This window comes from Macaca nemestrina, chromosome 5, assembly GCF_043159975.1.
Source record: "Macaca nemestrina isolate mMacNem1 chromosome 5, mMacNem.hap1, whole genome shotgun sequence".
NCBI classification, from domain to species: domain Eukaryota; kingdom Metazoa; phylum Chordata; class Mammalia; order Primates; family Cercopithecidae; genus Macaca; species Macaca nemestrina.
Window position 1 is genome coordinate 149,011,601 of NC_092129.1, and position 11,664 is coordinate 149,023,264.

An 11,664-nucleotide genomic window follows, 5' to 3' on the forward strand; every position below is an offset into this window, starting at 1 on the left:
CTGCCATCTGTTTTCATTAAGCCTTGCTGAGTGGGGAAGGTAGAAGTTATCTGCGCTGGGTTTGAAGCACTGCAAACATTTGTTTCTCAGTGGAAGGGCCAGAGCAGACCCAAGGACTGGCTGGGCAGGGTCTCCTGCGTAAGAAGTAGTGCCCCTCTGGATGTGTGGGGCAGCCTCTCTGGAAGGTGCTACTAGCCAACGTAGGTCGCCTGGGAAAATGGCCACTGCCCACCCAGACCCTCGGGATTCCACATCCTGACTGTAACCCACCTCGGTCTCTGCCTGGTCCATCACAGGTACCCAGAAAACTAGAGATCTTCCAGAGTGATGTTTTTACCCTAACGTCCCCTTCAAGGTATCATGAGGATGCCCAATATTCCATTTCCTCCATCAAATCTAAATCCTTCTGCTTGGTTGCTAAGGGTCCCCACACTCAGATCCGACTGAGCGGCTCCTAGACCACACAGGGGACCTCCTGTGACACAACCACACCATCCTAAGCCTGTGTGTGCCCCAAATCCCCAGAAGCCCTCACTCCTGCCCTCTGCTGCACCTGGCCACGTCTGGCCTTCACCCTCGTATAAAGAGACCTTGCAGGGGAGTCACAGACGAGCTGTTTAGCAGTGCCTCTGTTTCCTTATCTATCAGATGGGGGAAATAAACGCACCCACCTCACGGGGTTGCTGTGTTTAATCAGAACGTTCGTGTCAAGCACTTCCTGAGTAATGCTGCGCTCTGGAAATGGCCCCACCCAGCCCCAGCAACAGCAACCCAGGTCTGACTCCAGATCACATTCACCTCTTCCCTCTTCCCTCTTTGAATCTTTACACATACTGTTTGAATTGCATGATTACCATGAAACACTGCCCAGGTAGGTGTCCATCTCCCCATTTAGGCTGCGGCGTGCAGACCTCCCACGCTGTCACCCCTCTGCATTTCCTTGGCTCCTTTGTGGCATCTGGCCCCACACAGCCCTGGATCTGGACTCAGTCATTTTCTTTTCATTAATACACTGAAATGCTGTCACAAACTCCTGAACACTTTCTTTCATGAGGGGCTTCAGGGGGAAGACTGAAGAGAAGTTATCTTTCTAATACAGCACTCTGACAGGTCAACAGAAGATCTGATCACTAGAGCGTTGGCCTGCAGATGCTCACCAATGTCACATATTTAAGGAACAAAAAAAAAGAAAAGGGTTTTGTTAAAATGACCTCTGAGAGGCAGCTGAGTTTTCAGTGGATGGGAGAATGCCATCTGGGTGTCATCTGACTGTCGCTGTTCCTTCCAGGAAAGCCCTGGAAGCCCACAGCGTGGCTAGCCCTGCCCGGGGTTTCCACGAGTTTCAAGAATCCAGGCTCCCTCACCGAGGGCCCCCAAAGCTGTGGTTAAAGGTTAACGGGCTCCAAGGGCAGCTCCCAGGGTTGGGAGGTATATAAGAACCCATCAGATCAGTCGGACACCAGAAGACAAGCAGAGAGAGACTCCTCCAGACCCACTCAGACCACACGCACGCTGTAAGTAGCCCTCAGAGAAAGGGGGTGGGGAGCGGTTGGCATGAACCCTAAAGCAGAACGGTGGTGCAAGCCAGAGCCAGCCTGGTCCAGGGCCCTCTGCCACCTTCCAGTGCCCAGCCGGGCTTCACACTGAGTGCCCGAGCTGATTCCCAAGGCATTAGTGAGCAGAGGCAGGGCTGAGGCACAGAGGCTGGAGGGAAGCAGGTGGGTGCACCTCCTGGCAAAGCAGTGTCTGTTGTGGGTGGGTCTGGCACATCCACGGTGGGCCGGGAACCCAAGCCAGAGCTCATCATGGATGCAGGGCTCCTCTTGGCATGGTGGCTTTGCTCTGGAAAGGTAAGGAAAAGCTGGCCCTGCAGTGACTCATGCCTATAATCCCAGCACTTTGGGAGGCCGAGGTGGGCAGATCACAAGGTCAGGAGTTTGAGACCAGCCAGGCCAATATGGTGACACTCTGTCTCTACTAAAAATACAAAAATTAGCTGGGTGCGGTGGCGGGCGCCTGTAGTCTCAGCTACTCAGGAGGCTGAGGCAGAAGAATAGCTTGAACCCGGGAGGCGGAGGTTGCAGTGAGCCGATATGGCACCACTGCACTCCAGCCTGGGAGACAGAGTGAGACTCCGTCTCAAAAAAAAAAAAAAGGAAGGAAGGAAGGAAGGAAGGAAGGAAGGAAGGAAGGAAGGAAGGAAGGAAGGAAGGAAGGAAGGAAGGAAGGAAGGAAGGAAGGAAAAAAGTTGACCCCAGGGGACAGCACATGGGGAGGTAAGGCTAGCCCAGCCAGGAGTGCCACAGGGGAGGGCAGACAGTCACCCCCGTCATGCAGAGCTGGGCACTTGAAGGCTGAAGCCCCCCATCTCTGATGATGGGAAAGGAAAGTTAGTGCCTCACTGTACAATGAAAAGCTCCCTCTTGGCCGGGCGCGGTGGCTCAAGCCTGTAATCCCAGCACTTTGGGAGGCTGAGACGGGCGGATCACGAGGTCAGGAGATCGAGACCATCCTGGCTAACACGGTGAAACCCCGTCTCTACTAAAAAATACAAAAAAACTAGCCGGGCGAGGTGGTGGGTGCCTGTAGTCCCAGCTACTCCGGAGGCTGAGGCAGGAGAATGGCGTGAACCCGGGAGGCAGAGCTTGCAGTGAGCTGAGATCCGGCCACTGCACTCCAGCCTGGGTGACAGAATGAGACTCTGTCTCAAAAAAAAAAAAAAAAGGCTCCCTCTCCCACTTCCAGCTCGCCAGAACACATGAACTTAGGTGACATGCCGACTGCCAGTTGGATCAAGAAAATGAGCAGCAATTGGATTTTGCCTTTTTTTATTTAAAGTTTTTATTGATTCCTATGGAGTGAATTAAATACACTAGAATGAAACAGGATCTATAGCTTCTCTGAGAAGGAAATGGGACGCCATAAATGTGACACATCCGTCTCTGCTTGGGGGAAAAGCAGGCCCCAGAGACTCTTCAGGGAAAGCACAGGAATGAGACGGGTCCCACCCACCTCAACCCAGTCTCCGTTCAGCTCAGGCTCCTCTGGGGCTCCGCACAGGGCCTCGGCTTCCTGGGAGGTGGTCTTGAGTGGGCAGGTGGTCCTTTCAGCCTGCTGGGAATTTGCATACAGCTGGGATGGGGAGGCTTTCGCTGTCTGAGCTCTCTTGTTCTTGTTCATGGAGTTTGAACAAAATGGAGAGAAAATAGGAAGTGGGAAGAAGAGAGAGCTGGAATAGTAAGAAGGCAGAGGGAGCGTCTGGCTTGGCAGGGTGGCTTCAGATGACTGAGGAGACAGGTCTTGGCTGACAGGCAGGATGCAAGCCTGCAGCCTTGGAAGGTTCTGTTCAAAGGGGGAGCCAGGTTGAGACCTGCAGAGGAGCCCCGAGGCCTTTCCAGGGCAGACCCTCTCCTGCTGACAGAATCCAGGCTGCCTAAGGACTGGAGGAGCCTTTATCTGAAACCTTGTAACTACCTCCACCCCTACCCCTACTGCTGTCTTGGCCTCCCCTCCGAGCTACTGCTGTCCTGGCCTCCCCTTCCTGCTCGGAGGCCTGGCCCCTGCACTCAGCAGTCCACCCAGCACAGGAACAGTGGTGCCCAAGATGCATTCAACAGGCCTGCCCCCTGTGCCTTCCTCCACCTGCTATGGGCAGAGGCAACATGAAATGGGGTATTGGGAAAAGCACTGGGCCTCAAAAGGCCAAGGTTCCAGCCCCTGCTGCCTTTGAATGAGTCAACCATGGCTGGCATTCAGCTAGGCCGTCCCACCCCCACCCCAGGACCACCCTGTCCCTGCCCAAAGTCTGCCCAGTGGACGCTTTCTTAAGGCTCTGTACTCCTGCAGTAACCATGCCGAACTGCTCCCCGCCAGGACCGGAGCTCCAAAAGCCCACCGCAGCCCAATGTCCTGCCAGCTGTTCTACACACACCTGCTTCCTGGTCAGCAATCACCGGGTTCCAGGGTGTGAGGAAAGAGGAAGCCCGCTCCCTGCTGTTTCAGGATGGTGGCAAAAGGCAGCTAGACGCACTGGAGCATGGGGCACGGGGCTTGTTCCCAAGACACCACTCCCCCAACAGGGAAGGGGGTGCCCTCTTGGCTCAGGGATACAGCTCCATGCTGAATTTTTCCATCTGGCTCATCCTTTGCAATGGTAGAGGTTCTACAGACCCAGGGTCCTGGCCTGGCACTTCCAGGCAGAGCCCTGGTCATCTGGGCTTGGGTCCACCCCTTTTGTCATTCTCACAGGCACTGGGGCAGGGAGGTTTCCCTGGGTCTTGGGGCACAGTTCTGTTGATAATCTAGGCATTCCTTCTCTGAAAGATGAGGTCCTCCTGCCTTATGAGCCCAGCTGACCCCAGAAGACCTCGCCTGTACCAAAAGAGAAGAACAGACAAGTGAAATGATTCCTCCCTGGTGTGTGGTAGGGGGCTCGACGGCCTTTCCCAGGAGCTCGGCCAGCTGCCACAGCTCTGGGGCAGAAAGGTGCTCAGAGCTCATCTGCTAAAGCTCTGATGCCAGGCCCAAATCCAGAGAGGCTGAGCTCTGGCTGAAGATCACACAGCAAGAGCTGGGGCATGGGCCAGAACTGAGGGCCCCTGCCTCGGACACAGCAGTCTGCCACTATACCCCAAACTTGGTGACAAGAGCTCCTTGTCATTGTCCAGCTCCAAGATGGTATCCCGTAAGGCTGTGGCTGCTCTGCTGGTGGTGCATGCAGCTGCCATGCTGGCCTCCTGGACGGAAGCCTTCGTCCCCATCTTCACCTACGGCGAACTCCAGAGGATGCAGGTAAGAACCTCCTGCTGCCTGCCTTGCTAGCAAGGCTGAGGTCACTATGACCTACACCAGCAATACCAAGGAAAGTGTGAAGGACCAGGACCCAAGATAACCCCCAGTCCCAGCCGCCTCTCTGGCCACCTTTGCGCCTTCACTGGCATCACTCAGACATGTCAGTGGCTCATATGAGCAACATCTTTCCCACCCCTGCCTATCCTTTGGAGGAAATTTTTAATTAACAAGCCAATAAATATTTACTGAGCTGCTCTGCAGTATAAGAGGCCACCCTGGGTGATGGGCCCGAGCATGCAAAAGAATCTCAGCACCTCCCCATCTCCGGGGAGCAGGCTGGGGTGCCAAGACACGAACATATGAAAAATTAACTAACAGTCGCAGACAAAAGAGAGATGTCACAGGCAGGGCATGATGCATTGCTCCATCAGTGGTGCTCAGGTTCAGAGGAGGGAGAATCACCAAGGGCTGGAGCGTGCTTGGAAGCCTGCAGGGAAAAGGTGGAACTCAGCTGGGGGCCTTGAGAGATCAGGAGCAAGGGACCAATGGGAGCCAGCACCCAGAGGCGGGAAACAAGGCTGTGGTCCATGTAGCAGTGGCCAAAACCTCCTCTTTAGGGCCCAGAAGAGAACGAGGCAGGCCTCATGGAACTCAGGCAGTGGAGCCTAAGGAAAATGGAACTGCTGGCTCTGCCTCCCGGCTGCCTTTTACTTTAGACTTCAGGGATGCTGAGTGTCTATGCAGATGTTTGGTTTCTTTAATCCCAGGAGATGAAGAAAGGGACTTTCATGCTCCACCCTGTCTGACACTGAGACTCCAATAGGGATGAATACATGAGTTAGTGCCCAGGGAGGTCTCGAGGCTCTGGGGCACAGCCTGTCTGCAACTGCCCACTCTATGCGGGGAGGTGTGTGGGGATCCACATTCCCAGTGAACAGCGCTCTTTTGAGGGGCAAGGCCAAATCCAGATCCCCTTCTTCAAGCAGACATGGGAACTGGGTAGGTACTACAGCAGGCCCCAACACACTGTCTTCCACGCTGGCAGGCTCCCCACAGGATGACCGTTTGTTCTAGAATCACCATGTCTCAGGGCAGGCCAACAGCGGAGTCCCGAGAGTGTCACTAGAGAAAGCAAAGGAATGAGGATCACAGTGCTCGGGGACCTGGCCGGCAGCATGCCGGGCAAGACTGGTGGCTGGACAGGAATAGCCAAACCCAGTGGAACATAAACTAGCAAAATTGCAAGAAAAGGACACTGCATTAATCTGCTGCATGGCTTTTCTCCTCATAATTGCCAGGCACCGGGATTTTTATGAAGAAGCTACAAACTCCCTCCTCCATAATTTATCTCCTGTCTTGCCTCTTATAAATCACCTCCCAGGGACTCTGAGTTCCTGGGCCACCCCATGGCGCCCTCCCAGGCTAGGCTGACTTGCTACTTTTTTAATAGGCTCTCTGCTAAAAAAGACACATTTTCATACTTAATATGCATGAAGGGCAGCCATTATTTTCAGTGTTTTAAGTTAATTAACAGTAACAATCTGGGTGCAATGTTTTAACTACAAAGGAATGGATTCCTCTTCAAGTTGACCTATTATTGGTGGGCAACCTCAAGGGCCATCCATGAGCCACTAGTTAGTATCTGAGACTCCTTGTGCAGAAGGCTCCTGGGGGGAGGGTTCTTTCAGTCTGTAGGGAGCTGGGGGCAGGTAGCGTCCTGGGCAGATGGAGACAGGTGAGGGGCCATCAGGGTGGGTTGAGGGAGGGCAGTTCTGTGCAATTTTCTGCTCTGCCCTTAGGAAAAGGAACGGAGTAAAGGGCAAAAGAAATCCCTGAGTGTATGGCAGAGGTCTGGGGAGGAAGGTCCTGTAGACCCTGCGGAGCCCATCGAGGAAGAAGGAAACGAAATGATCAAGGTGAGCAGACAACAGGGACAAGGGAGAGAAACTCACAGCAGGGCATGCATTCCCCTGCCTGGCCTGGAGGCAGGGCCCACGAACCACAGCGAGCCTCAGAGTGTCCTAGGATACAGCAGTGAGCTCCATCCTCGTAGGGAGAGACGGACTCCAACAACGAGATAAATCAACCATTTCAGGCACCAGATAAGGAAGTAGGAGAGTGACTGAGTGGGGTTTGGGGGACTGCTTCGTCCCTGAGATGGGTCAGGGAAGGCCTCTTGGAGAAGGTGACATTTGACTTGAAACCTGAATGAAGAGAAGGAGCCACCTGTGCAAAGAGCTGGAGCAAGGACCTCCTGGGAGAAGGAACAGTGAGCACAAAGAGTGAGAAGCACTGGTGGGCGCCAGGCCCTTGTGGCAGGCGCGAGTCGAGTGGGCAAGAGGGCAGCATGGCCAGCCCAGGCAGGGCCTGCATGCAGCGCCACTGGGGATTCAAAGCAGGGAAGTCACTGGAGCCCTCTCAGAGCTGGGGCAGCACGAGTGGAGGCAGGAGGCCAGGCAGCAGGTGCTGCAGTCCTCCGGAGAGAGGTGGCGAGGGTGCCAGTTCCTCCCCTCCCAGACAGAAACCCAGGAGCCAGCCACAGGCCTCAACACCCAGGGCCGACTGTTGGGGCTGGGGAGAACCTTGAGCTTGTCCCGTGAGCTCTTTTATTTCACAGACTCGTTTATTTGGGTGATCAATAAATGAGCCCCTACTAGGTCTGAGGCACTGTTCCCGGCACTGGGGACGGGGTGGTGAACAGACAAAATCTCCGCCCTTGTGGAACTCACACTCCATAGGGAAGAAGAAACAAGATCCTAGGACGACTGAAACAGACCACAAACAAGGTAAAGACAGGAAGCAAACTCAGCAGTGTGGCAGGCAATGACATGTGCGATGGAGGTAAACAGAGCCACAAGGAGCCATGGTGGGTTATGGATCTCAGTGGGCAACAGCAGGCATCCTAGGAGACGGTAGGGGCACACAGACCAGAAGAGAGCAAGGCATGAACCACAAGGATTTCCGGGGGAAGAGGCTTCCAGGCGGGAGGGACAGCCAGTGCAAAGTTCCTGAGGCAGGAGAGGGCCCGGTGCATTCAGGAAGAGTGAGAAGGCCAGAGACTGGCGGAGGGGCAGGGGCAGCTGTGGAGTTCACAGGCCACTGGACTCTCCATTCACTCTGCTGAAGTGGAGCCCTCGGGGGTTCTGAGCAGAGGAGGGATGGATCTGATTTACATTTTAAAGGGGTCTCTCCAGCTGCTGAGAACGGACTGCAGGGACCGGACAAAGGCAGAGGTAGGGAGGCCGCTGAGGAGGCTGCTGTAGTATGAGACACAGAGAAAAAGAGAGAGGGAGACTTCGGCCTCAGGCGGTCTTGGTGGAGGCAGGGCAAGGAGGCTGGATGTTTTAAATATTTTGGAGGTAGAAGCCCACAGGATTTGCTGAAAGAATGGATATAGGATGTTAAGAAAAAGTGAAAATTGACTTCAAGGGTTTGGGCCAAAACAACTAAAGAGGGATTTGCCACTCACAGAGACAGAGTAGTCTGTGGTTGGCTGCAGGATGGGAGGAGGAAGATCAGGAAGTCAGACTGGGCCTGAAAACCATGAGATGCTCTTGGGTATCCAGGCAGAGACATTGCCCGGGCAGGTGGACATACAAGTTTGGAGTTCAGGAGAGACGTGAGGGCTGGAGGCACACGTGTAGGAGTCATCCGTGGTTAGAAGGAATTTCAAGCTAGGCGCGGGTGAGCCATTTGAGGAGACAGGTATGGATGGAGAAGCAGAGGCCCAGGCCTGAGTGTGGGTCACTTCCACACAAAGGGGCCCAAGGGGCGAGAAGACTGACATCCAGAGAGAGCAGGAGTCTCCTTGTCACGGTCACATAGGAGTCAGGGCAGAACCCAGCTGGACTCCCACCTCCCACTGGACACAGGCCAGTGATCCTTCCTGGTGCTGTCAGGCCCAGAGAACAACCTGGGTGCTGTCGCCGCACTCAGCACTCAGCAAGGTGGGGCTCCTTTCCCCCCACATCCACTCCGAACTCCTTGGGCTCCTGAGGAGGGAGCTGGGAGGGAATCCAGCAGCTGGCGAGCAGGAGCACACTCAGAATCACCTCCTAAATGCACCTGAGTCGGAGTTTGAGGCACTAACTCCAAGGTTGCCCGGGGACATGGTATGTCCATGAAGCCTTCTTGGGAAGGCTTGGGTGGGGCCCCTCTCACCTCTTTCCATCTCCTAGAACCATGACATACAGAGCTGGGAGGGCCCTTTGGGAATGCCCAATCCAGCCTCCTCGTGTTCAAGTAAGGACCCTGCTAGAGGGTCTAGAGGGAGAGGCATAACCACAGCCGGGAATGGCACAGGCAGGACTGAACTGGGGCACTTCAGACACCCTTCAGGCACCCTGAGCCCCCAAGGGTCTAGGAGGCTCATTCCTGGAACCCAGGGAGCCCAGTGGGAGGCAGAGGCCAGGAGTCTTCCAGTGTGCTGGCTAGTTTGTGCAGCAAGAGCATTGATCCAGGAAGCTCTGGCGGAGGGGCGACAGGGAGATCAATCAGTGCCCTAGGCTCTGCCTCGAGGCTGCAACTACCCCTTTGGTGGAGAGCCTCCAGACAAGAGGAAAGGTAGCCTGGTGGTCGTGGGCACAGACCCTGGAGCCAGGCCCCTTGGATGTAACATCTTCATCCTCTGCTCCTTACCACCTGTGTGGTCTTGAGCAAGTTACTCAATCTCATTGTCCTCAGTTTCCTCATCTGCAAAATGGGAACAGTAACCGTCCCTACCCCACAGAGCTATTGAGAGGTTAATATACATAAAGCACTTAGAATAAGTGTAAAGCGTAGAATAAGGGTAAGGCTCCACAATGTTGGCTATTATTGTTGAGGGGGCAGTGAATTCCCTCCTCATGAGAAAAGCCTGCTGGGGTTCCTGCTGATACCCGTCCCCCCCCTCCCCGTCCCAGCATCCCCATTAGGGAAGGTGTGCTGATCCTCTCAGCAGGACTCAGTGACCTTCAGGATCCAGCCCTCTGGTTAGAATTAGGGGAAGGTGGCAGAATTCCCAGCCATCCCTAGAGGCTCTAGTGGGGTCTGCAGGGTGGTGTGGCTCCCGTGGGTCCCTCCTGCCACCTGTAGTGCACCCAGGGGTTAAGGGCCCTCTCCACACCTCTCCCTTGTTATTAACGCTGCCTTATTTCACAGCTGACTGCTCCTCTGGAAATTGGAATGAGGATGAACTCCAGACAGCTGGAAAAGTACCGGGCCGCCCTGGAAGGGCTGCTGAGTGAGATGCTTCCCCAGCATGGTACGGGGAGGGCGGGCATCTCTGCAGCTTGGCCAGCCTCCGCCCACCCTGGCGTTAATACTCCAGAGGCAGGGTTTCAGGGTGGCAATTTGTTTGGCGGCTTTGCACTTGAGAATGTGGAGCTGTCTTCTCCCTGGGCTATGCTGTGATACCTGCTGGTGGCTGCAGAGCCCCAGTTCTCCAGGGAGACGGGGCTCAGGCTGGGTTCCCAGCAACCCACCCCACTCTCCTGCTCCAGATATTTTAATTCCCTCCCACAACATCACCACGGGGCGGTTGCTCCGAAGGAAACCTTGGTGCACTTTCCCGTCCCCATTCATTCTGCAAATTAAAGTCCTGAGCCCTATTTGGCTTTGCCCAGTTCAAGGTCTGCCTGAGTTACGTGAGCAAAGCTACATCTCCTCTGACAAACAGCCACTAATGACTTCTCATAGTCCCCAGGAGGAGAGAAGAGACTCGAGGAAGTGCTGTTAGTGATGGAGAAACTGGGAGGTTAAATGACTTGCCCCAGGCTATAGGCAGCTTCCAGGCTCCTTGCAAAACATCCCACCTTCCTGCCCAGCCTGCCCTGGTGCCCCCTCCTCCCTCCGACCTGCAGGCAGGTTTTAGAGGGCAGTTTCATAAGCAGACCTGCTGATGGTACTGAGTGCAAACCTCTGCTTTTCTGCAGCAGCCAAGTGACGGCCATGCTGGGGAGAAGGTGGACAGATTTGGGAGGACTCTCCCGCCCAAGTGAGGCCCTGGGAATTTGCACAGCCTGCCAGTTGGGCTTGGAAGAATAACACCCTTTCCAAAGCAAATCCCCCTCCAGCAAATAAAGCATGAAATATACAGAAATGACTCTTATTTAATATTTTAATTCCCAAAGGGCAAACTCAGGTCGCAAGAAAAAGGCGGGAAAAGTAAAGCTCAGAGAAAGTGGGCCATAAATAATGCTTACATTAACATTGTGTGCCTTTTGTGAGTTCTAAGTTCAAATATTAACTCAGATCCAAACAACTGAAAGAGTACCACTCACTGGCCTTCCATTATAGGTGAGGAAACTGATCATTCTTTTGCCCACACACCGAGCCAGTGACAGACTGAGGACTGGAATTCAGGTCTCCCAGGTCTCGGTCCATTTTTAGTTTACTGACACGCTCGAGGTCTAATGGGCCAGAGAATTTTAGGGCCTCTGCACTCAACCCCTTGCCAAGTAACTTCCAACCAGCCCTTTAACCTCAATGAGCCTGTGCAAAACCAAGGTGGTAATATCTGCCTTGAGATCTGGGATGGAGGCACAAGCAAAGAGCAAATTACTATTATCACCTTGTGACTATCAGCTCCAGCATCCGCAGCAGAATTACACAGCCAACCCACTTATTTTTGCCTTCTAAACAAAACTGGATGGGAAATTTCATTCTAATTTAATTTTACATTAATGAATGTTCATTTATTTATAAACTGGGGCCACATCGGAACTGCAGCTCCCTCCATCCATAGGTTACCAGCAATTAGACAGTGTCCATTCTGCATTTCCACCCAGGCTTAGCCACAGAAAGTAGTTACCAGAACAAGAACTCCAACGCTGAACAAGAGACCCTTGTTGGAGGTACTCTGAATTCTCCCGAGAAACACTCAAACCTTCCATG

The 11,664-nt window shown here is 54.0% G+C and overlaps 1 protein-coding gene across 2 annotated transcripts; it reads left to right on the plus strand.

Annotated features, from left to right (window-relative positions):
* The first annotated feature begins 1,310 nt into the window (after positions 1 to 1,310).
* Positions 1,311 to 10,866, plus strand: LOC105496813 (motilin). 2 transcript variants are annotated; one of them, XM_071097186.1, is made up of 5 exons: positions 1,313 to 1,514; positions 4,668 to 4,791; positions 6,591 to 6,707; positions 9,931 to 10,033; positions 10,704 to 10,866. In XM_071097186.1, the coding sequence occupies exons 2-5, from the start codon at positions 4,675 to 4,677 to the stop codon at positions 10,712 to 10,714; spliced, it is 348 nt and encodes a 115-aa protein (XP_070953287.1). In that variant the 5' UTR covers positions 1,313 to 1,514; positions 4,668 to 4,674; the 3' UTR covers positions 10,715 to 10,866. The 2 variants fall into 2 exon arrangements, with proteins under 2 accessions (XP_070953286.1, XP_070953287.1); XM_071097185.1 differs by lacking the exon at positions 10,704 to 10,866 and having other exon boundaries at positions 1,311 to 1,514; positions 9,931 to 10,283.
* Positions 10,867 to 11,664: the final 798 nt, after the last annotated feature.

Coding starts and splice junctions, on each gene's coding strand:
- LOC105496813 (XM_071097185.1), top strand. CDS start 4,675: ATGGTATCCCGTAAGGCTGTGGCTGCTCTGCTGGTGGTGCATGCAGCT. Junction 4,792..6,590: donor GCGAACTCCAGAGGATGCAG/GTAAGAACCTCC, acceptor CTCTGCCCTTAG/GAAAAGGAACGGAGTAAAGG. Junction 6,708..9,930: donor AAGGAAACGAAATGATCAAG/GTGAGCAGACAA, acceptor CTTATTTCACAG/CTGACTGCTCCTCTGGAAAT.